Source organism: Marmota monax, unplaced genomic scaffold (assembly GCF_021218885.2).
Source record: "Marmota monax isolate L192 unplaced genomic scaffold, Marmota_monax_Labrador192_F-V1.1 WCK01_AAM20220418_F8-fsc00365, whole genome shotgun sequence".
NCBI lineage: Eukaryota > Metazoa > Chordata > Mammalia > Rodentia > Sciuridae > Marmota > Marmota monax.
Genome location: NW_026694544.1, coordinates 450,771 through 476,533, shown reverse-complemented (window position 1 = coordinate 476,533; position 25,763 = coordinate 450,771). Strand labels below are relative to the sequence as shown.

Genomic DNA, 25,763 nt, shown 5'->3' with positions numbered 1-25,763 from the left:
AAGAACTATTGTCACCATCTCACAAGTACAGAAAGCAGCATGTTATCCTCCAGGAAGAAAAGTGGAAGCCTCTATGCTAAAGAGAAGTGAATGGGCCTTATGTGAATCCCCCTGCCTGGTTGTCAGCAGATGGCACCATGTTGACTGCACCTCATTGTTCACCCCTTCTGTTTCAAATCTACCACTACTGTACAGGACAATCTTTCTCTTGGGCTGGGGATGTGGCTCAAGCGGTAGCATGCTCGCCTGGCATGCGTGCGGCCCGGGTTCGATCCTCAGCACCACATACAAACAAAGATGTTGTGTCCGCCGAAAACTAAAAAATAAATATTAAAATTCTCTCTTCTCTCTCTCTCTCTTTGAAAAAAAAATTAAAAAAAAAATCTTTCTCTTATATTTTGGTAGTTCCAGTGTCTAGCAGGGGGCCCTCAATATATGTTGAAATGAAAAGAAGTGGCCAGAAATTAGTATATTACTAATTTACTCTCTAATGTGGGCCTGACAAGGAGCCAAGCGTGTTTGCCTGTCAACTAGTGGTCCTGTGTAAAATCTCACTGAAGTGGGACAAAGTCGTGAAGAATTCCCTTTCTGTGACGCTTTTGCTCTTCCCCATGTGAACACCTGAACACATTGAATAGGCTGAGTGGTGTCAGAAAGATCTTGTATTTCCAGGCGGACATTCCAATGCTGCTGCTATGCAGGGCCTGAAAGGACTTAGTTCAAGTTCAGTACAAGAGTTCCAAAATAAAAAGCTTAATTAATTAATGCAAAAACAAAGCTTCCCTCTATAAGCTGTCTAAACCAGTCAGTCTCTAAAAAGCATTATCTTTTACTGTAAAATTATTTTATGACTTCCTGCCTAAAATTAACCAGCTCTTCTATGTTATATAAAAAAAAAAGACTTTTCTTATGATTTTCTTTCTAGCAACCACTACAAGAGATTTTCTTTTTCATGCAAACAGTGAAGGCAGAGACTAACCTTTCACTCAGTCAGCAGTACTGATTATGCATGCAAGTGTGGACGCCTTCCTGGAAAGTTCCATCAGCTTTCACAGCCTTAAAATCTATAAATGATTGAACTATATTTATTGGATATGAAATAGACTAGACTGCTATTTTTTCCTTGTTAAAACACTAGCATTTGAAGTACTTAAATTAACACTCAGGCTGGTTGGGTAGGACTAGGAAAAAAGAAGATATTAAGAATTTCTCTTCATTTGTTGATTAAGTGTGAAACCTCAGGAAAAGCAGGCAAAACAATGACACTCAGAGAAGAAGAAGGCTTTTAGAATGACAAGTCACCGGTCCGTTGTAATTGTGCACACATGTAATCCCAACTACTTGGGAGGCTGAAGCAGAAGGGTAGCCTACTTGGGCAACCTACTGAGATCCTGCCTAATAAAGCGGAAAAAAAGAGAAAGGACTGGGGATGTAGCCCAGTGGTAGAGTGCTTAAATAGAATGGTCAAGGCCCTGGGTTCAATCTTCAGTTAAAAAAAAAAAAAGCATGAACCATGAGATTGACAGACATCAATACAATAAAGTTGATGGTTTATTACTATGGTTTCTGGTGTTGGGCACGTTAGAATCATCCAATAATAATTTGATTAATTGATCATTCCCTAGGTTGGAGAAAATTCTGGTGAAGGCTATCCTGAAATACATGAAGTCTTCCAAGTTGCAAAAATAGCAACAAGTCTAATCTCACAAAAACAAAAGTTCCCAGAGATAGCTAGATTCAAGGAGAATCATTAGAATTTGTTGAATATTGCTTCAAAGGTATGGATCATTCTATTGGAAGTAGTCTTATTTTCATGAGATTTCTTTTGCTCCTAAGCCTGACCATGTACTTCTAATCAAAACCCAAAAGTCAAGTTGCTTTGAATTCTCAAAGACAGGTGAGAAGGTAAATAGAAATTGCCTTCTTTTTAAAACTGGGAAGTAGGGAAAGATAGAGCCTTGGATGGGCAATGGAGAAGACTGGAAACTGGATTTACTGTATCTTTATGAATGCCAAAAAGGCAAATGGGACAGAGGATTTTGGATCAGGAGATTCAGCTATCTTTACTGGTTCCACAACTAGTGAGCAAATTGTTTTCTCTCTGACAACCTTATTTGCACTAGTTAAAACAGGGATAATAACATCTCCTTGTTATCAACACAGCACTTCTCCAGCATTTGCTATTCCCTCACCTCAGTTTATTTTTCTTTATAGCAAATATCCAACTATTTTGCTTTATCCCTACCATAATGGAAGCTTTGCAAAGTCTGGAATTTTGGGGTTTTGTTTCCTGTGGGATCCATGGGACCTAAAATAGTGCTTGGCATATTTTAGGTGCTAATATATTTTTGTTAAGAAATAAATCTGGGGCTAGGGGTATAGCTCAGTGGAAAAGCATGAGCCTAGAATGCTTAAGGCCCAGGGTTTGATCTCTAGCACAAGAAAGAAAGAAGAAAAAAAAGAAAGAAAGAAAGAAAGAAAAGGAAGGAAGGAATCTTAGGGCTATTGTATGGATCAGACAAAATAATGAATGTGAAAAGGTTTATAAACTGTTCAAATAATGATCATAATATATGGTTTCAGCTATTGTCCAAGTCTCCTGAAGTACTGTACACTCTGCACAATGCCCTTCAAATACCTCAGCAGTGGTGGAAGACTTTCAAAAGAGGATCCCCCTTTGTAATTGTTTTCTATTCAGTAGAGTCAAAGCTGTGCATACTCAATGACATACCTGGAAAATTCAGCTTGAACTGAATTTCAATTCAATAGAAAAAAAAAATCAATCAGTGTATTCTCTGACAGTTTTTACCAAAAGTCACCAGCTCAGTGACTGACCTTTTCACTTGTCCAGCAATTGTGCTGACATCTTGTAGACATAGCATGAGTTTTAATCTGGTCTTGGCTTAAATGACAGGTAAAGAGTCTTGTTATGAAAATATTTTTGTTACTAATAATATTAAAAATACACAAAATAAATAGAAACAAAATAGAAAAAATAAAATAACAAAAGCATAATATAAATAAATAATAAATAAATAAATAATAAAAGTCCTTGGGCTAAACATATATGTATAAATAAATATGTATGTATATACATGTATATATGACAGCTATGTAAGCAATATATATATTTTATATTTATTCTAAACAGCATGATTTGCTTGTAGCGTAGAGGGATTGGGAAGACTTTCTGTTTTCAATTATCTATAATGATTTCTAGATTTTCTGATTGACAGATCAACTAAAATGTCAGTCTTCAAGGAGAAACCCAAACGCTTTTCTTTGGTAAATAAATTTAAAAACATTAAGGTTAATTACACTAAAGAACTATCATAAAAATCATACTTTGCCATTTTCCAAGAAGTATTCCAAAAAGTATTTCCTAAGTGTTTAGGTTTGGCTTTTATTATTTGGGGTTGGTTCTAGTATTTGTATGGTGATTTGACTTTGGATCACAAACTTCATGACTATGCCAAACTCGGGAAGACAGTGAATGCCAGGTATATAATGGACGCCATTGCTTTCTTCGGTTTTTTTTTTTTTTTTTTTTCAGTACTGAGGATTGAACTCTTGATTGTTAGACAGGCACTCTATCATTCTATCATTGAGCTACACCCCACCCTTTTTATTTTGAGATGGGGATTCAATAAATTCTTTAGGCTGGACTCAAACTTGTGATCTTCCTGCTCTGACCTCTTGAGCAGCTGGGATTACAGGTGTATGCCACCATGCCCAGCTAGGTACATGGGATGGTAAAGACAGGCACTTTTGTTTGCTTTGCTTTTAGATTACTTCTTTATAGTTTCTGCTAAAGAGTTTCCATTTGGCAGAATTAATTTCCTTGTACAAATCTTGTGATGGCGTTATGACAAACTTCTCTGAATTATGAACTATGATGTGAATCACTAATTAAAGAATCTGTAACTGGATATTGTTTTTGTCTTTTTCGAGTTTATAAGTGCAAGGGTAAGAGCAGTAGTTCTCCACACACTGTAAAGCTCTGTGCAAAAGGGAAGGGCTTTCATCATAGATACATCTCATTTCCTACTTTTCAGTCCATCTCCTTTCAAATGGTCATAATATTATCAACAAGGCTCAAACACAAGCATTTCTCTCAAGCTCCTGGCCTTTTGGAGGTTTCTGTATTTTAATACAAAGTATCTTTGATTCATTGCCTAATTGGTTATCCTAATACCCTAAGAGTTTTCTTAATTAAAAACAAAAGCTTTACTATTTTGACATATTATATATCCTTCCATAGTTTTTGATCTTAGAGGAGAATCCTCCTAGGTGAATATTTAGAATCTAAAGAGTAATTGATAATTCATTCACTGGAGCAGAAAATTTATGAAATCAACAGTCTTTCATTTTCTTGCTATGAATGGAAGACTTTGTTCTCCTATATGAATTACCTATTATCTCACTCTTTCCCCAAAAGGAATTCTTTCAGTATCTGCTTTGATAGACAACAGAACTAACAGGTAGAAACATAAACAACATAGTAATTGGAAAATATCTCAATCAGTGTACCCTGATGAAATATACTTTGGTCAAACAAGATGATACCCACACACTTATCTGATTTATGTAGTATCGACAATTTTTTTTGGTATGGGCATTGATTATGAATTCAGGGGCACTCTACTACTGAGCCACATTCCCAGTCCTATTTCATATTTTATTTAGAGACAGGGTCTCACTGACTTACTTAGTGCCTCACTGTTGCTGAGGCTGGCTTTGATCCACCTGCCTCAGCCTCCTGAGCTGCTGGTTTGAGAGGCATGTGCCACCACACCTGGCTCAGCAATGTTATTACAACAGTGTTCATTTAGATATAGACAATCATATTAAACATTTCAACATAAAGAATTAAAAAGAGGATGTCAAAGATACACTTACCTCCTGTTTGGTTACTTTGGATCCATCTTTGCCTTCTGTATTCTCTGGGGACTAGAAAGAAAATAGTTCAGTGAATTGTATTTAAATTGGAAATCACATATTAATGATTAAAATATACAAAGCTATTTTGATTCCTGGGATCAAATAAGCCAACAGATTTTTTTTGCAAGGAAAAATAAATTTATGAAAAGATTTATTTTTACATACACACACACAGCATTTAGCTGCATAATTGTTCTACTTTTAAAACAGGAATGGGAAAGAATAAATATGAGCCCTTGTTCTCAGTACATGCACACCCTAAGCAAATTTTCATTTATCTTCAATAAGTCCATCACAGTCAAAGAGCAAGGACTCAGTAGTCAGTGGCAGGGGTGCCTGGGATCCACCCCCTTGTTTCACTTGCTTGTTCTAACAATTTGTCCTTGAAGATAAGGGCAGGATGCTGGTAAAACCAAGGTCAACCACAGAAGCATATTTTCATCCCATATCTTCCTTTCTTTGATTTCTAGCTCATTTTGAGATATGACTTGATAGATTTACTATTTTTCCATATCCATCTCCAGCATCTCCACTACATTCCCAGTCTCAGCATGACAGGAAAGCACCTTGCCACCCCCAGATGATTTGTTTCCATATTTTGATCCATCCCCTGGGGCAGCACCTGCCCATCCTGTGACAGCTCAAACCTAACAGGAAGCAAAACTTGCACACAACTATGGGGGAAATATAACTTATATTTTCTTTATATGTTAAAGTGAAATGTATTTGAGATTTATAAGAATTTCACATATCCCAATATATTTCTATTGGTTAAGAGTTAAAATATGAGAGACAATTAAGTTAATACAAAATTAAACTATTTAACACAGTTTACAACTACATAATGCTGGAAGGTAAATACTCCTGCAGCATAAATGGGCAGCTGATATGAACAGAGCATCAGAAAAGATACAAACAGTGAACCCACATTTGGCAGAATGTTTGGCTTAGCAAAATAAAACAGCCATGTGGCAATGCCTTATCTAATAAAATGAGAACAAAATTTACAAGGTCATAAAACCCACTGTTCAGTGGAGCTGGTCACATGAAATTATATAATCATTTCAAAGAACAACCTGGCATCATGAAAAAGACACACAGGACTAATCAGATGACAACTCAGTAATTTCAATTTTCAGACCAGATTCAAAAAAAGAAACTCCACTAAAATATGGGTTAATTGTACTTTTTCTAATATGGAGAATAAATTCAATAAATAATAGAGAATTACTTAAACTATGTAACTATTAATGCAATGGGATTAAAATAGGCTATCTGAATATACAGAAAGTATATAAAATAATGCTAAATTTAAAAGCTTACATAAATTTAGTAAGCAAGACATGGTCCCAAGTAAATAAACAAATCTTAGAGCAGAAACTTCCAAGGCAAAGTATACAGGGAGCGTTCTCTTCTCCCTGGAGCTGTTACCTACAACTTTTCAGAGCCTTTCATGTCTATGAAGATACCTCCTGTTTTCCAAGTGGAACAATTGTTTTCCCCTCTGCCAGGGAGCCTCTTGTGTTCTGAGGGGAAACAACTTCCTCTTTTCTGCTCCCCACTCTCACACAGGAAAGTTTGCATCACAGACCTTGAATTGCACTGGTCAGTTGAGTGATAGACCATGAAACCTGAGCAAGTCTGAGCATATGAACATGATTCCTACATGGGCCATTTAGCTTTGCTCACTTCCATGGTTACAAACTCAATGCTTCTGGTCCCACACCAGACCTTCTGACTGTCTGGGAATGCCGCTCTCATTCATACCTATAAGGTCACTCAGTAGATTTCAGTCTGGGGTACCCTCTACCTGTAATAGTTAGGAAGTTAAGGAAGCAGCACATAGCTATTATCAGGAAAAAATATGCTAATGACATTATTTTTAAAATTTTCAAGGCAGTATATTAGAGGCAAGCAATATGATCAAGAGATCAGTCTCTAAACACTGATCCAATAATGTTTTTACTGGATGAAAATTACTTAAAAAGAAGAAAGTAGGAAAAACTGCATCAAAAAAGCAGGTATACTGAAAATGTTAATGCCTTTGGATGAATGAACGTTAAGACTCTAGAAGTGATGTGTTACAACTCTAGATGAAAATCTCTCCAAAAGAGCTTTCTATGAATAAGAATATAAAAAATTACAATTAAGAATAACATATCTTTACACTGGGATCAGTATCAAGACACTTGGCTTGAAATTTGTCTCTCTACCTAGGAGGTATAAGATTAGGGGTGATGACTTGATCACAGAGGCTCATTCTCTTCACCCATGAATGACAGATGATAATGACATCTAACTCAAAAGGTCATGCTCATGATCAAATGAGAGATTAGAGAAAGCATTTCTTAAACTGAATTGTTACACAGATGCTATGAAACAGAAAAGACACAAGATCTTAAGTTGTCTTCTGAATTATAACATATGAAATTATATTCAATAGATATTCAGATATTGATCACATTTCCTTAAGTCCAGATTCCATGTAAATTGGTCATCTGTTTTCTGTTACCTCACAGGTATACTATTTTGGAAAGACCCCCTACTATAGGATGTTGATTTCATAAATTTATAATTATCCCCCTCTACCATTTTTTACACTTAGTCATGTGGGTAGAGAAAGGAGGAGGCCATGGTATGAAGAGATTGAAACAAAAGCCCAGTGCATTTTGTCCCCATCAGTTGTAAGGAATGACAAAGAAAGTGGGAAAGGAAGTGCATGCAGGGGATCTCTGATATACCTCAACCTTCTAATGGGCTATGTGAAGAATGAGGTGAGTTAAATGGGCTGCAGGGAATACCAAGGCAAAGGGGTTTTGCCCAATTTACCAGGACACAGCAGGCTTACACTAATCCAGTTTGAACCAAGAACAGTCAATAGGGTGAGAACCATGGACAAACAAAAATGTCTACTCAGGTGTCTGAGACTCCCTCGGCTGGGCCAGGTGCAGAGTTGGGCCAGCATGGAGGTGGGGGATACATAGGGCAACCAGATGGAGGGCACTCCCTGGGGGTTCTGGGGAGTCTAGAATATTCTATCAAGAATTGACCTTAGGACAAGTCAGCAGGCAGGTGGACCACCGAGCATCTGGTGACTGGATTAGGACAGAATTCAGCAAAGAGGGCCTGAACTTTGGCATGAAGGGATTATTTTAAGTGAACATGGCTGATCCAGAGCAATCACCAAAGGGCTGGTAACTCTGGTTGGCTATAAGCCGGAAACTTCACTATGTGAATGGATCTGAGGAAGCATCACTCTCTACAGGGTAAGTTTAAATGGTATAGGTACTGGTCATTATCAGGTAAGTATGTATCAGGTGTGTATAGATGGCCCTAGGCCTTAGCCTAAGCAACTCCATTTTAAAATTCCAGTTTGAACCTGCAGTCTCACTAGGCACACCTACAGAACCCTCTAATATAGTCATCAGGCATAGCCTGACATAGCAAATCACTTTTCACAACCCAGACAAAACTCAGAATGAAGTCTCTGTCATGTTGCCCTTGCCCTGATAAAGGCAAGAGGCGGAGAAAATCAGGGTGAGAACCACCAGCCCAGATGCCTTAACCTCAGGACGAATGACATCACTGAGAATCCCGGTACCAGCTGATAGGGATTGAAAGAGCGGTCAGAAGCCCCAAAATTCAGTATAAATGATGGAGTAAATGAACAGACATTCAGCCAGACAACACTGATGCCCACATGCCGGAGAGCCTGATGAGGACCTGGACTGACATCCCAAATCTTCTCATCATTTGCCTGATCCTCTGTATTGTTCTCACTGCTCTCAAACTCTACAGCCACATTTTGACCCTGGTGAGAACAGTGAATTCTCCTCAGCCAGCTGTCAGCTCCACATCAGGAGAAGCCTCCATCAGTTCCTGACCTGATCACTGTGGTCTGAGTAAGAGTATGTCTGCTGGACTTAAAGCCTAAGGCTTGAGATTTTAGATCTGGTACTCCAGCTTAGCACGCAGAAGGAATATCTGTCATGATTAAGTGTGTTTGCAGTACTTAGAATTAACCTAGAATTATTTGCTGTCTATTGTAGTGCCTAGCATTAAGGATTGTCATTTTCTTGATTAAGAACCTATAGAGTAAAATTGTATTGAGTGATTTGAGTGAATAAAGCATTGAAAAGGGTAGAAGTGCATGGACATTATTTATTTCTCCCCCTCAACTGCATAAGTCACACCTTTGCCCATCATGACAAGGTGCTGTCTGTGAGGGGTTGGTGGAATGTTCATCAGGAATCTGATGGGCATTAAAGCAGAGTGGGCTGCTGTGTCCTAGAGGGGTTTGTGTGAATTCCAGATGGAGGCTTACAAATGTGTTCCAGGTCCTAAAAGATTCTAAGGGGTCTAGGGAGTACTGGCATAGTAGACCCAGTGTCTTCCACTCAGTGGGAACACTGTATTTCTAAGCCAAAGAGACAGGGCATACCTGATAGGTGATGTGGTATTTAAGATGCATCAGGGTCAATTTTTCTACAGGGTCAATTCTTAGAACACAGGCTTAGTTTTCAAGGACACATAGGTGGTGTGGAATATGGCCACATATGAGGGCTTAACTGGAGAGTCATTTTTCCCCACACCCAGTACTAAGACTACCTTAGGCAAGATCCTCATACCCATTCTCTCCAAAAGTGATTTAATTTTTTTGTTGTTTCTTGTGTTTTTCTAGGCAGCTGCTTAGATAGGGATATTCCTGTGTGTTCTCTCACTTTGTGTGTGCCAGAGGCTTTGTTTTCTGTCATTTCTCTCATTTCTCAAAGAGAAAATAAGTGTGGGGGTGCTTGTTCAAGCAGATCTCAAGACTTAAAAATAATAAAATGAATAATATGAATGTATCTAACTAACAATTATACAAAAGATGGTATAGAAAATCCAAGGACACAAGAGCATAAAAATAAAAGGATATCAAGGATATATAATAAGCTAAAATCTATTAAAAACTAGAAGCAACTCAGATATCCACCACCAGGAGGATAGCCAAATACATTATGGAACAGAATAAATAATATGTAGCACTAAAAACAAATGGTCTATGGGTATGCATATCAATATGGATAAATCTTATAAATATAATGTTGAAAAAATAGAAAAGAATTGCATGATTCTAAAACAAAGTTTAAAAGCGAATGTACATGATAAACCTATAAGAAAAAGCAAAAATAAAAAAGATAAACACAAAATTGTCTTAAAATTACCTTTGGGCAAGGGTAGAGAGGGTGATTTGACTAGGATAAACAAAGTTATTGGTAAATGGTATTATTCTTATCTAAATCAAATATATGTAGATACTATGTATGCACATGATATATTTTATATTAAAATGTCTTTTATAAAAATAAGAGGTTCTGAAGCAAAATAATCATAAAAGAAAAACTAGTTAATTTGAAATTAAAAAAATATCAAAATAAAAACAGCTCATTGAAATAAAAAACTCAAGCAGGATAAACTAGAGAAGAGGCACAGTAGAAGAAACGGTGAACTGTCACAGAATACTGAGGAATTAACACAGAATGCAAAGAGCCATAGACATGAACAGTGTGGAGGAGATTAGAGCACACCTAGTTAACTGAGAAGCTCCACATCTAGCTAATCGACATTTCAAAAACAGAAAGCAGAGGTACGAGGAGGGAGGCAAAATCACATGGCTGAGAATTTTCCCAAACTGGAGTTATGCACACATCAAGGAATAAACGGGAAACAAAACAATACAACACATACTGTCATAAAACTATAGAACATCAAGGAAAATAAGAAAAATTTTAAAAATTGTCAGAGTTAAAAGATGGGTCACTTATAAAGAATTACATCTCCACCAGCTACAATTAATGTAAGAAAATACCGAGTAATATTCAAGGAGTTGAAGAAAACTATTAACCTAGAATTCTGCATCCAGCTATCATTCAAATGATGGCAAAATAAAGCCATTTCACAATACAAACCCGAGAGAGGTCACCAAGTCTTTCTTTCAGGAAGGATCTACCACTAAAGGATGAAATTCAGCAATAAGAAAAATTAATCTAGATGAAAGGCAAGCATACGAAAAGAAATGGCCTGTGTGCTGGGACATGTGTAGTTCCAGCTACCCAGGAGGCTGAGGCAAGGGGATGGAAAGTTCAAGTCTAAAACATAAGAAAGGGTTGGGAATGTAGCTCAGTGGTGGAGCACTACTACTTTGCCTAGCAAGTGCAAAACCCTGGAATTAATCCCCAGTAACACACACATATACAGGTAAAAATATATTGTGAATCTAATCAACTATTACCCATAGACAGTACTACCTCTTGTTTGTGTGTTTAAAAGAAGTTTTAATTGAAATCTTAGACCAGTGCTGTCTTTTTCTAGAAATATCATGTAATTTTAAATTTTCAAACAGCCATATTAAAAAAGCAAAAAGAAATGGGTAAAATGAATTGCAATAATTTATTCAGCTGGTATATATCTAATGTTTTATCCTTTCACCATGTAATAACATACAAATTATTATTATCTTAGGGGTGGATATCGGGGATTGAACTCAGGGTCATTTGACCACTGAGCCACATCCTCATCCCTATTTTGTATTTTATTTAAAGACAGGGTCTCACTGAGTTGCTTAGTGCCTCATTTTTGCTGAGGGTGGCTTTGAACTTGTGATCCTGTTGCCTTGGCCTCCCAAGCCGCTGGGATTACAGGCAATGTGCCACGGTGCCTAGCACATACAAATTATTAGATACTTCAAATGTTTTAAACTAAATCTTTAAAATATGGTATGTATTTTACATTTACAACAGATCTCCATACAAATACTAGATTTACTAGATTTTCATTGGGAATATCTGTACTTAGAATTCATAAAAATTTATAGTTGTTTCAACCAGATTGTTTCAAATATATTTAAAAATTTCCAATAATGGAATCTTATACAATTTTTAAACTTAAGTTGATTAAAATTAAATAAAATTGAAACTTCAGGCCCTCATTCTTTGTAAGTACTTAATAACCTCATGCAGCTGGTGGCTGCCATGCAGGATGGACATCAGAGCTCTAAACAGTAACAACCACAGGAGATGAGAGTGGGGTGAACAGCTAAGAAAGGAAAGCAGGCCACGGTTCCAGTTTTGCTCAAGGATGACAGATATAGAATAATTTAGACTTTGTTAAAATAAAATTAAAAGATTACCATTAAAAAATTGAAGAAAAGAAATAGGATATTTAACCTTCCTAATCAGGAGGGGTGGAATGAAGCAAAATTTTACAAATAAAAGGGAAGAAAATAAAATAAAAGAAAAATGTGATATATAGAAAATATAATAAGTCATCAGAAAAAAGTTCAAATATGTCAGTAATCACTATGTATTGAAACAAAGTATACCTATTCATTATGTCAAGTGAGGGAGGTTCACAGAGCAATACAGATACATGATTCCACTTTGAAAATTATAAAACATGTACATGTTAATATTATGGATGTACATATGTAAACATCATAAAAAGTATAAAACATGGAAAGGAAGAATATATACCAATTTTATTATAACAGTTACCTATAAGGAGGGACACAAGGAAAAGGGACCAGGGAGGTGTTTCGAAGGAAACTTTGTAACAATTTATTTTTTTAAAAGACACAAAGCAAATATAATAAAAAGATTCAAATCTGTGAAATCTTGGCAGCTGGTTAATAGGTATGTTATATCATTTCCTGGATTTTTCTGCTTTAAATTTTTTTCCAAATAAAAATATTATCCATACTGAGAGAACAAAAACAGACTAGCAACAAACTTTTTTCATATTTTAAGTCCAGCTTAATAGTGCCATGTCTATTCCCTGACACAAATTACAAATCACTCAGCATCTTCTATATATCTCAATAATGTCTTATGAATGTGGTTCATACACTGCCTTCTTTCTTGTTTTAAGACACATAATTGCTTCGCTTGTGTGATATGCAGAAACTGGACACAAAACTTCTCTTTCTAGCCAGCATGGGAGGAGCTAGCAGAAAGTATGCAGATGATTTCAGCAGCTGATCAATTATGCTGTCTGCATTCCCAATTTACACAAAGGTGCTGCGTCGTGCATCTTTAAGATGCTCAAGTGTCCTGAAGGGAACACAACTATAATTTCCTTATGCCTCTCCAGCAGTCCAGAAGAGAAACTTGGAATTTTTATTCTACAGGCCATTCATTAGGAATGCACAGCAAGTGTTGGGTTTCTCTTGCAGTAACAGAGGTGACCCCCCCACAGAGCCCCATTTTCTCCCTCCAAACCCAGGAAGGTTTCAGAGAAGATGGAACACCAGTTGCTTGGGAACTGTCCTAGATGGCATCAGCCTGAGGATCTGCCACTGCAGAGAGAGATCCTGAGGGTACAGCAGGAAGCTGGGGAGAATAAGGCTAGTGTGCCCATGGTCCTCAGACACTTGTGAGAAGAGGAGGGCTCAGGATTCTCTGTGGGAGTGCTGGACCTTTCTCATATTAAAGTGCCAATAAGTCTTTATAGTTAAGTGTAGGCTCTTAGAGTTCTACTTCTAAGAGTTTCGTTGACTGGGGCTATTGCTTATAACTTCAAGGCGAAAGCCAAGAGAACTCATGAAACTCAAGTAACCACATATCAGCAGCCATAGAATAAATTTAGTTTCAACACTGGGTTATACATACCAATGTGTTAAAGCTGGGATGGAACAGTACAAACAAAACAATGATCACTTCCTTTAACCTTGAACATGTATTACATTGAGATGATTTTTCTCCAAGTTGCTGACCAATATTTAAAAATCTTTATTCTATTTTTTAAAAGTTCTTTTAAAAATTAATTTGCATATTCTGTTATAAATCAGAGGTGGGAGTTTAAAAGAAGGAAAAGAAAAAAAAAGGCAGCCCACTAGTAAGCTTATTAGCAGAAGCTAACCATTCTGGGGCCAAAAAATTAAAATAATCCACCATGAAATAGACTGAAAATATGCCTATCCCTAACTCTGTCACTCTTCATTTAATATTATCACAAACTAATTGATTAATCCAAGGTTATTTCCCCACAAGTGGGGTATTACCCATGAAAATCTCATGAGGTTTTTTCAAATAACAGGTTCCCTTAAATTAAAATATCCTATGACATATGAAACACTAGAAATTTTACTCAAAGCCACAAGGATCATATGTTAAACGTTGGTATGATTGGTTTTCATTCACCCTGCAGCTCTATGTTTGGAATCCCTTGATGAGCATTGCTTTTTAAAATAATCTTTAAATAACCAATAGTTGGAATTGAGAGGTCACTTTAACCACCGTATTAATGATCAAACCTGTATAAAATTTCCTTTGCTATTTCCTCCCTGGTTTGGCTAATCAATTTCACAGGTAACTTCTATTAAACTATACTGCATTAATAACAAGGTCACTGAAAGCTACTATATCTTCCATAAATATTTTGTTACTCAAGATAAAAATAACTGAGCAAGCTTTGGATGAACTGTAATGAGGAATACTTGGAAAATATTTCACTTATAATCAAATATAAAAGGTAACTAAAAATAAAGTCATGTTCAAGTATGTTTAATACAATTTTATTAGTGTAAATATACATAATTCAATAGTGGAGGAATACCTGTAGTATGAAAGAAAAATTTTAAAATAATCTACATCTCTTTAGTCTGAGGTGACTCCTTCACCTAAGGTATCTTTTCCATGTGTTACTTTTTTTATGGGTGAGATCATGGAGAAAGCACCCAGCTGGATCAGAAAACTGAATTCCAGTCTGGCTCACAACTGACTTCAGTGGGCCTGAGTTTCTTCACCAGTAAAACTTGAAAGGAGGGACCTGAAGATCTCATTCATTGTAACTGCTTACATGCTTGTATTTACAACACAACAGAAGTGTACAGTGTATTCTGGGAATGTCAGACAGTGGGATCTTGGGAAAAGTCCAGGGAAGGAGTGCCAAAGAATAACAGTATTAAACATATATAAATATTGGACTTAGATGTAAGGCAATGATCAAGTGATTTAATTCTTACCACAATCCTATGAAGATGACTCGGTAACACTGCTGGTGAGTAGAAGAGGATGATTCAGACTAAGGCAGGCTGCCTCAAAGTTCATACCTTTAATAGTACACCACTCAAAGTGACTTGTGTTGGCACTACCAATTTCAAAACTGGCCTCAGATTTGGGATGCTAAATAGCAAGAATTTCCACTTTGGGAAACACCTTAATCTGTACCCTTGTCCAAGGAGCACATAATATATACTTTAAAATATACACTTTAAAAAATTATGTCTATAATTAATCAATTGGCAATCCAGAACACTGGAATAAAAATTTATGTAATTCTATGTATAACAGACTTTCATAGATATTAAGCTTTGATTCTTATTTGCTGAGTTCTGAAAACAAAAGCACTTGCTCATTTTTAAAATCCAATACCTAAGTAAGTAATGGCTGAATACGTTCATTACAATCTCTGACTAGAATGTATAATATGCAAGTGCATTTACATGTTTCTGGTTATAGAGTAAATACCCTTATTATTATATACAACAAACAAGTAAGACATGGTTTATTGGAAAGAATAAAGCCACCAGTTCAGGATGAAATGTAAAGAAAACATAAAGAGTTTTAGATTTTTAATATTCAAAAAAATCAGTAGCTGAGTGAAGAAATATGTGTGTGTGTGTGTGTGTGTGTGTGTACACATTATCTTGTATATAATCCCAGAGACCATTAGTTACTGAAATGCTGGGAGACTTAATGTGCCTTCCTACCAAGCACAGGCCTAGACTGAGGCCAGCCTTCAGATAAGGCTACAGATGTTGATGACTTGTTGGGTAACGTCCTATAACTGGGGCCTGGAAGGAATGGCATCAGCCTATGTCTTAGTAAAGGGTAACATTTTTAAACAAATGATGCAATATTTATATCACTCTTGATTCTTCCTTCTTTCATTCTTTAAGAATCTTAGTTTAAATAAAAATATATGAAGCTATTATAAATAAACATGTATGGGAAGTATTATGGTATTATGATTAAAAGCAAATTCTTGAGTAAAATAGGCTTGAATCAGAATGCTGCTTTGCTTTACTCCCAAACTGTGTGGCCCAAGGAAACTTCCTAATCTCACTAAATCCCAGTATTCTCTCCTGTGTGTGAGAAGGGCTGAAGGGCTCACTGGTTAAGATCAAAGGATCTGTCTGACATAATTTTCCCATGTACATACATGAAAACAACATAGTGAATCCCGTCACCATGTACATCCATAAGAATGGGACTCTAACTATAATAAGATATATCCTATGCTTGTATAATTATAACAAAATGGATTCCTCTGTCAAGTATAACTAAAAAGAATCAATTTTATTTATTTTTTCCTTAAAAAAGACCAAGGGCTCCAAACCAGACTTCTAGAAGTGAAATTCCAGCTCTATAGGGCCTTGGGGAAATATGTTAGTGTCTAGGTGTCTCAACTTCCTCATTTGTAAAATGGAGCTAAGAACAGAGAGTCCACATCTTACTGAGTGGTTGGGGGACTGTTTACTAATACAGTGTGAAAAACAGTGCCCGACTCATATAAAGTCCCCACTAGATAGTAATAATAAATAAGGCTTCTCTGTGAGATGAGGACAGTCTCACAGAACTGTTGTGAGAACATTGCAAAATTATACTATAATACTTCCTGTACAAGCTTATTTCTAATAATTTCACATAATGTCATTGAACCAAGGTGCTTAATGAATATAAAGCACATAGCTCAGAACTGTTAAAACAGACATTCAATGATGGTAGCTATTTTAAATTTTAAAATAATAAATACATTTCTGTTGATTACTGATACAAATTCCTTTTAACATATTAAAATTTGAAACCAACTTTGAAATTTAAAATCAATCTCTGTTTCCCTACTTCTGAAAATGCTTACTGTTTGTTTTGTGTGACTGAACATGCATTTGCCTTGGGCACATCTAACTGGCTCTGTTTTAGGACATGCCCACAAGATATAAGACTACTGGACTCAATACCTATCTCGATCAACAACCAGTAGGTGATATGACTGAATTCTTCAATAAGACAGTGAAATGTACAATAAATAAGCAGTCAGTGAAAAAGAAATTCAACATTTTGATTTGGTTTATCTTCAACTCCGATTTTTAAATTACTCAGGAGACTAACATCATATTTCAACATACTAGGTACTGTGAAAGCAGACAGCTTAAATGGTATTTATTTCAGTCACCATTTCCAAATTGTACCCTGCAGAAAAGTGGAATATATTTAACTTTGGTGTAAACAAAAGCAGCGTTTTAGGGGGAAAATATAGGAAAAGAGGATTACTTAACTGATTTGCCAAGGGAATCTTAATGTTATATGGAGATATTTTTAAACATTTTTTTTTCTGTAAGAAAAATCAACCAAGTAAAAATGCACAAGATTAAAGCTTATGTTCTTTCAAAAGCACTACATTTGTTATTTGGCCCTTGAATATCTGCTTCCATAACTGCAGTTAATTACACATCCAGGATGAGGTCTACTTGTTCCCCATCCGCTGTATGTGTCATGTGTCCTCCTCTAAAACGAAGCTTGAGGTTTATTACAAGCTTATTATTTCATTGTGGTTCTCTTACTAATTAAAAATATCATCATCACAATAATGAGTATTCATTGACTGTTTTACCCTTGCCAGCCATGGTGCTAAGTACTTTATATTCACCATCTCATTTAGCTCCTACAACAACTCAATGAGGTAGAACATATTATTACCCTGAGAAACTGAGTCCTAGAGAATTAGGATCATAGGAGTTTAAGGAAAGGCCAAGTAAGCTGCCCCAAATCATATAGCTGCTAAATGGTGACTGCTAGAACCACACTGAACTTTTTTTTTTTCCAAAAAGCATACGAAATATTTAACTACCCTCTACTTAACTACTTTCTCCCCTTGAAAACAATTCTTTGATCACTCACTCAACGAATACAGCACCTCTGGTAGGTGTTATGGGGAATAAAAGAAAGATCAGAACCAATAAAGACTTCATGGTCAAGTCAAATTAGGAGGATTACAATACAGATTCATTCAGAAATAGGTAATTGATCAAATAACTTGTGCTGATTTAGAAACATGGTGCCAGACAACAACCTTTAAAAATCAGAGGTTGAGATTTAGTGTGGTGTATTCATACATGAACATAGGAAAGTTGTGTCAGATTCATTCCACTGTCTTTCCTATTCCTATCTTCCTCCTTTCCCTTCAATCCTCTTTGTCTAATCTCAATATAATGTACATCCACAAGGATGGGGATCCTAATTAAAATAATATATATTCCATGCTTGTATAAAAACATCAAAATAGATTCTGGGCACTGCTAAAAAAATGTTAAAAGCCACAACCTTCAACCCTTTAATTAAACAATTCTTTGTTAATATTTCTTCTCTGGACATTCAGTTTGGCCAAACCTTTGGATGCTCAAAGCTCATAACTTTCCTCATAGCTAATTATCACTTTTTGCCATGAATTGTAAATATTTATATGTATGTCTGTTTTACCTACCCTGTGAGACTGAAAGATCCTTAATGACAAGGACTTTAACTCATTCACTCTTAAAAGGGTTGAAAAAAACAATACTTTTTTCACTTAATTACCAAGGTGGTGTACCTTGCATAAAGGTGATGCTCAATGAATGTATGTTTAACATGGAGTGGATTGAATGAATAAAATGTACAGCCCTGACATTTTTGAGCCTTTACTCAAATATAGGTTTCAAATCAATATTTAACTAAACTGAACTCAGAAAGAATTTATGGATGGTAGGCCCATTCATATTCAGATTGGGAGACCTGCCACTAGGAAGGCAATTCTCCTCAAATTAATTTATAGATTCAAATCTATCTCTATCAAAATTATGATGAGTTTTTGTGTAGAAATTTATAAACTGACTTTAAATTTTATATGGAAACACAAAGAACCTAATTTTTAAAAGTGGAGGGCTGGCACTATCAGATTTAAAATCTTGTTACAAAATCATAGAAAACAAGTTTTTGTGTAAGGACAGAATTAAAGTAATGGAACATAATTGAGAGCCCAGAAATAAAGCTTTACATTTACAATGCACTAAGTTTTGACAAAAGTGCCTAGGCAATTCAGTGCAGAAAGGATGATCTTTTCAATAATGGTGCTGAAATAACTTGCATCTACATGTGAAAATAAAGAAAAAAGAAAAAGAAAAAAAAGCAGAATTTACATCCTTATCTCATATGTAAAATTAGCCAAAATGTATAATACAGCTAAATATAACATTTAGATCTATAAAGCTTCTGTTTTTATAGAAGTAAAAATTTATTACATATGACACTAAATGAACTACATAAAAGTTTAAGACTTTTGTTCTCAAAAGGCACCAATAAAAAAAATTAAAGGCCAAAACTGAAAGAAAATAATCTACAAATCGTACATATGATAAAGAACTTATATATAAAATATATAAAGAACACTTACAATTCTTTAATAAGATAAACAACCCAGATTAAAAGTGAGCAAAAATTATGTGAACGGACATTTATTTAAAAAATACATATAATGCTAGTTAACATATGAAAAGGTGCTCATTATCATTAGTTATTACGGAAATTAAATAGAATTTATTAGAATGTCTATGAGCAAAAAACACCTGATTATACCCGGTATAAACAAGGAGGTGGAGAAATTGGAATCCTCATGCCCTTTGGAAAACAGTCTGGAAGTTTCTTGAAATGTTAAACATAGATTTTTCACATCACCTACCAGTTCTACTTTTCAGAATCTTCAATGAAAATATATATCCATGGAATTAAACACAAATATTCATCACAGAATTATTTATAATAACTGGAAGTTGAAACAATCCAATGTCCATCAACTTGTAAAAAGATAAACAAAAAGTAGTACATCCATAGATGGGATATTATTAGACAATAAAAACAATGAAGCATCGATACCTGCTACCACATATATGAACATCAAAACCAATATACAGAGTGAAAGAAATCAGAAACAAAAGACTACATGGTGTGTGATTCCTTTTATATAAAATTCCCAGAGAAGGCAAATCTAGAGAGAAAAAAAGTATATCAGTGACTGTGCGGGGTTGAGATGGAAATAGAGATTGGATGCAAACAATATGAGGAACTTTTCTGAGGTTATGGAAAAGCTATTGAACCGGATAAAGGGAATGGTTGAACAACTCTCTAATTTACTAAAAATCACCAAATTGTACATTTTCAATGGATGAATGGACTTTATAGTAAGCAGGTCATCTTCAATAAGTTCTTAATTTATTTATTTATTTTTTTAAAGGAAATTTAACTCTCATCCACATTCCTTGAGAGTGCACTGGACTGTGATACTTTCAATCTTTTTTAACCAGATTTTTTTAAAAAAAATCTCATCATTATTAATAATGTACATATTTTGACTTCTAGTAAAACTAAACATTTTCATCTACTTGGGTTTATTTTTCCAATAAGGATATCCATCTTTTCCATAAAGACACATAAGACTCTTACCTTCTTAAAATAGCAAAACGTTTTCAGTGATATCCGGTATGAATACTTTTCCCATCTTTTCATAAAATTTAAAACTTTGGGTTTTTTTCTATATTGAACTATTTATTTTTATCTAGCTAAATGTGTGTGTGTGTGTGTGTGTGTGTATATATATATATATATATATATATATATATATATATATATATATTTATATATATATTTTCATTTATGGTTTCTGTCTTTGCTATTATAACAAATGATATTCTATTGAAAGATTATCCGAAATCTTGAGCATTGTTAATTAAGCATCCCCTATGCCAACCGCAATGCTAATGGGCCTCTCCATTTGGAAAAAAAGATAAAAATCCAACTTAAAATTTCAAAGTCAGGTGTCAACAGACTTTTCTTCCTTTAGCCCTTAAATGGAAAGAGACCACTGCTTGCCTGACAAATTCATAAACTGCTTCAGTAGAGAATTTACAATGTTGAATACTAGACACAAAAATTGTAGGGACGAGGAACTAGAAAAATAAAAAGGATGTGAAAATGTGTTTGCTCTTGCTAATCATGCCAGAACTGTGATTCTAGGCCTTGCTAGCTCATGCCTCTTTTTAGAACATCAGATCATCACTTAATGACATGACATTTGTGGATGTTTGATCAGAATAGCCTAGAACTCAGTTACTCACTGTCCCATTGCCAGTCCCCTGAAGTCCATGAATGTTATATTTCCCCTGTTCTTTCACTCATTCATCACTCATTAAGTAAAACAGGAAACTCAACTTAAATCTTACAAACTCAGACACAGGTCACATTGTTAAGTGCTCTCTTGCTTAAAAAAATAACACAGTGGTCATAATTTTTTTTGGATTAATGTTGCTGTGACTATTATCCACAAATATACACATAAAACTTATATTTAGTAAGACCATTTTATATTACATGCGGATGATATTATGGCCTAGAAGTTGTGTAACTGAGACCTAGTCATATAAAGATACAATCAGAAGGGGCATTCGAATGCCTGATAACAGGAAAGGACTCTGATTTTGTCTTTGTGTATTTGAGTCCTATCCACATTTTCAAGACCAGTCCAAATTCAGTTTTGTTTTCTTATCTATGGTAGAGCCTTTGAAATCTTACTAAACATTCTGCAACATATGCATGGACTAAATGTTGTTGAACAGTTTTGTGCCTGCTAGTCTTATTCCTTCATTAAATTAAACATAAGCTCCAAGAGAGCAAACTGCATGTCCTTAACAACATTAAAATAGTACTAGGACTCCAGATCTTTTCATTGACTTTACTAGTACCACTTCTTGTTCTGCAGGACAGCTTAGAAAGAAGTTCATTAAATAATATTTCTTGATTTCAAGGTAAAGAGATATAAGGAACTAAGATGGCAAAAATGTATTGCCATGGGGGCACTTTTGAAGCTGATTATAATGTAGAATCGGCAGTTGTTCAGGCAAAGAAAATATTGTGAAGTAGTACGTAAATGCTTTGGCAGTTATCAACTGTACAGATCTCCAAGAGCTATGCACGGATCATCTCCAGTTCTCCTTCTTCTTCTTTTTTTCCCCTTACATGGAGGTAGGCTTTACCTATTGACAGTGGTTGCCAATGTAAGTTCCATGAACTCCAGGATTCCATGGGAGAGCTCTAAGGTTTGACTGATAGAGATGGGATGGCCCTGACAGCCAAGTTTAATCTGTGGTTACCTCAGCCCAGGTACCAACCCAGGTTTTTGAGCTCTAGTTATAAATAAAAAACCCTTCCCATTAATAAAGCAGAGTTTTCCATCTCTAAAAAACTTTCAGATGTCCTAAAGAACCACATATAGGTGCCTGTATACAGATTTGCCCCTAGACATAGAATTGCTGGTTAGCTCATTCATAGGAGTTCTTTCTTGCCTTCCAAAGCCAGTTGTTCTACTGTTCTTCTTTTGCTCCCTTCTGTCTCCTTGAGAGAGGTGGGCAGTGACATAAAGTCAGGGTGATGGTTTTAACAGCTCTGGTTCTTGAACAAGGTAAAGTTCCAAAGTTTGGGTTTATTGTACATAAAGATGCACATCTAACCTGCTGTTTATCTAAACATTTGTTATAATTCCCAGGGAACAAGATGGCTCCAATTTACTTTATAATTCATTTCTTGATTATTTCACTGGGTTCCACTAGAAGTCCAAACCCATAATTAACCCTCAGATAAATGCTGAAAATGGTAACATCAGTTTAATATACTCGTTTTAGTACAGTAGCACTAAAAAATAAATACTTTTATAAAAATTAAATTTAAATAATGAGTCCTAAATACTAATATTCTTAAAATACCATCCATCTTCTTAAGTTAGAAGTCACTTTAGATTTCCTAAATTCCTCTTGTCCTACCCATCACTAAATGAAGAGTAAATAATGGTCGGTGTAAGGACTGTGGGATTTACAGCATTTGATTCGATCTTTGCTATTACCTATGGGTTGGTGAGAGGTTGGGTAATTTATGTCTTAAGTACGGTTCAATGAGGTTAATACCTGCTCAAAGAGTTCTGAGATTCAATGAGATAATGCAAGTCAAAAGCATGAGGCACAGAGTATGTTCACACAGAACTCTTTAAGAATTTTTTTAAAAACTGTTTTAATTATTATTTTTTTAAAAAAAAGAGGAGTAGGAGACATGTTTACTCCAAATTCTCGGTGATAACAAATAAGAATGTAAAAGATTCTGGATTTTAAAAGGTCCAGTATTTTAAAATAGTTCATTCTCTCTCTCCCCTCTCTCTCTCTCTCTCTCTTTCCCCCTCCCTCCCTCCTTCCCTCCCCCACACCCAGTCCACAGTCTTTAATTAATAAGGTAGTTTATTATTTGTAATTTTACTTCAAGTTTAATAGTCACACTATTGATTTCTTGGAAACCCTGGGGCACTTTGGTTGGAAGGTGCAAAGCATTTTCTTAGTAACCATTGGGTCACACACCAGCTTCCCCAGGAAGGGGGAAAGATTTCCTTTCCCTTGCTGGAACAATGTCAAGTCGCATCCCGACCCCGAAGGAAATATGTGCCCCCACGCGTGGTACTTGGAGTATGAGGCCTGAGAGGAAAAGAACACAGTGCGTGAGGGCACACAGTCCTCAAGAAGCCGGGGAAGTCTCAAATGACCCCGCTTCCTTCTGTGCACCGACGAGCGCTAGAACGAACCAGTGTGAGTTCAGGGACAACCGGTGGCCCCTGACCTTGGACCAGCCACGCCAGGCGTCCGCGGCGCGTTCAGATCTTTCACGCTGCCAACTCCGCGGCTCTCACAGCGAACTACTAGTAGGTCCAGGCCGCCCGGGCCCCGCCTGCGCAGTCCCCAGCCCTGATTGACACCAGAGTTGGTACATACGGGTCTGCAGCTGAGGAGAGCAGTGGGTGGGCGCTATTTTAAACATGGCTTTCCCTCTTAGCCTCAGAGCCACCGCGGCACAGTGGGCACGGCCCATACGGGGACAATCTCAACATCTGCCCGATTTTATTTATTTATTTTCGATTTCCTAATGCTCGTAGTTTTTTTCCTCCTCTCGTTGATTTCTCTTTCACACTAATCACAATCTGGAGTTTGTAAAGAGGAAAACTCTCCTCCTACAAGGGGAAATAGAAATCTCTTTTGCTGCTTACTTGGAAGTGCAAACCATTCCAGTGAGAATGAGTTCATAAAGAGGGGAAGCCGCGTCGCTGGAGAGAAAGTAACATTCAGAGATCGATGGGGACAGAAGGAGGGAGAGAAGGAGAGAGAGAGTAATGCCTGCAACAGGCATCTGAAAACAAGTGTGGAGCAGTAAAGAGATCCCCAATTCCCGAGTTACTACTGCGCGAATTCGGCGCGTCCATGGCAAAGACAGGATTTGCTGTAAGCGCAACTGAAGGCCTATGAAAATCTTTTTAGGTAAGACTTACCTTTCTCTTCGGCATAATGACTATATTGGTGCAGCAAAAAAAGTAAAGCAACGGGCTGGATCTGCTGGCACCACGGTTGGATGCTGCCTCTGCCGCTGAAGCTGTTCACGCGCGGGGCACAACGTAGCCCGGCCTCTCCGACCTGCACCTCAGCGGCTCCCTCCCGAGGCCCTCCACTCTCTCGCTTCCCGTTCCTCCAATGAGAGATTCCCCCAGCCGGCCGCGAGGCCCCATTGGCTGAGGCAACGTTCTAAATTCCACGAGGGCACGCCCACCTCCGCGCGCACTGTACGCGCTGTTGTAGTTTCCACTTCACTGAAAAATCTGCCTGGCGACTGAGCATGCCCAGTTCAACTAGTAGCCTTCGGGCCACACAATCCTGGAGTTTTATTGTTTTACTGCTTCTTTGGATTGTATCAATTAGAACGGTATGCATCTTCATAGAAGAAAAAAAAATGTACGGATGGACGCATTAACTTGACAATATAAATATATACCCAGCAGGTAGTTTACTTATTTCTTACCCTAAAAAGCTTGTGATGAATGTTGAAAAGATGGAGACTAGTAAAGGTTAGGAAGGTGCTCACTTCTAGAAGTGTCTTGCAATCTTTGAGGATCTCAGTTTCCCCCTCTACGAATCTAGGAAGAGGAATCTCTAAACTTGCTTAGCTCTTATTTTCTAAAGTCCATGATTACAGGTTACCCACTAATATTTTCTAAAGTCCATGATTACAAGTAACCCACTAATTCAGCCAACCTCAAGCTAGGTGTGAAGATGAATAGAATATGTTTTCTATGGAAATAACAACCAGGGCGAAAATGAACAAGTTTAGAAATATTTGAAATACATGTTTAAATGACACCTATCATGTCATATTTTGTGCATAGTTTAATGTTTCTCGAAGTTCTGCAGTGCATTGAACAGGCATTTCAAAAATACTTATGACTTTATTTTATAAGAGTAATTTTACCCTGGTAACAAAACCAGTGAAAAAACTCAAAAGAAAGTTCTAGACCAATATGCTTTGTAAACATAGTAGTGAACAAAATTTTAATAAATCAAACTCAACAATTGAAGAATAATATGTGACCAGTGTTTAGCCTGAGGATACAAATTTAAGATCAACCAATGTAGTTCACCATAATAATGCAATAAAAGAAAAATATGATCATTTCAACAAATGCAGTAAAAGTGCCAATGAATGGTTAAGCAAATTGTGATAAACATATACAACGGAATACTACTGAGCAATAAAAAGAAACAAACGGTCCTACATGGATAAACAACAAAAAGTGCTAGGTGATAGAAGCCAAATACAGAAGACCATACTGAATGATTTCGTTCATACAAAATTATTGAAAAACAAAATTAGGCAAGTTTAGTTTCAGAATCATCT

At 36.2% G+C, this 25,763-nt stretch overlaps 1 protein-coding gene across 4 annotated transcripts in view; it reads right to left on the bottom strand.

The window, feature by feature from the left end:
- Nucleotides 1-24,561, bottom strand: part of Hmgn3 (high mobility group nucleosomal binding domain 3) — a 31,109-nt gene extending 6,548 nt beyond the window's left edge. For 2 of the 4 annotated variants that reach the window (XM_046420693.2, XM_046420692.2), the window contains exons 1-2: nucleotides 24,367-24,560; nucleotides 4,900-4,950 (exon numbers count right to left, since the gene is read on the bottom strand). In XM_046420693.2, coding sequence (XP_046276649.1) covers nucleotides 4,900-4,950; nucleotides 24,367-24,381 — 66 coding nt within the window. In that variant the 5' untranslated portion in view covers nucleotides 24,382-24,560. Of the gene's footprint in view, nucleotides 1-4,899; nucleotides 4,951-24,366 lie in introns of all 4 variants that reach the window. The other 2 variants (XM_046420691.2, XM_046420694.2) reach the window with 2 other exon arrangements.
- Between the last annotated feature and the right edge of the window lie 1,202 nt (nucleotides 24,562-25,763).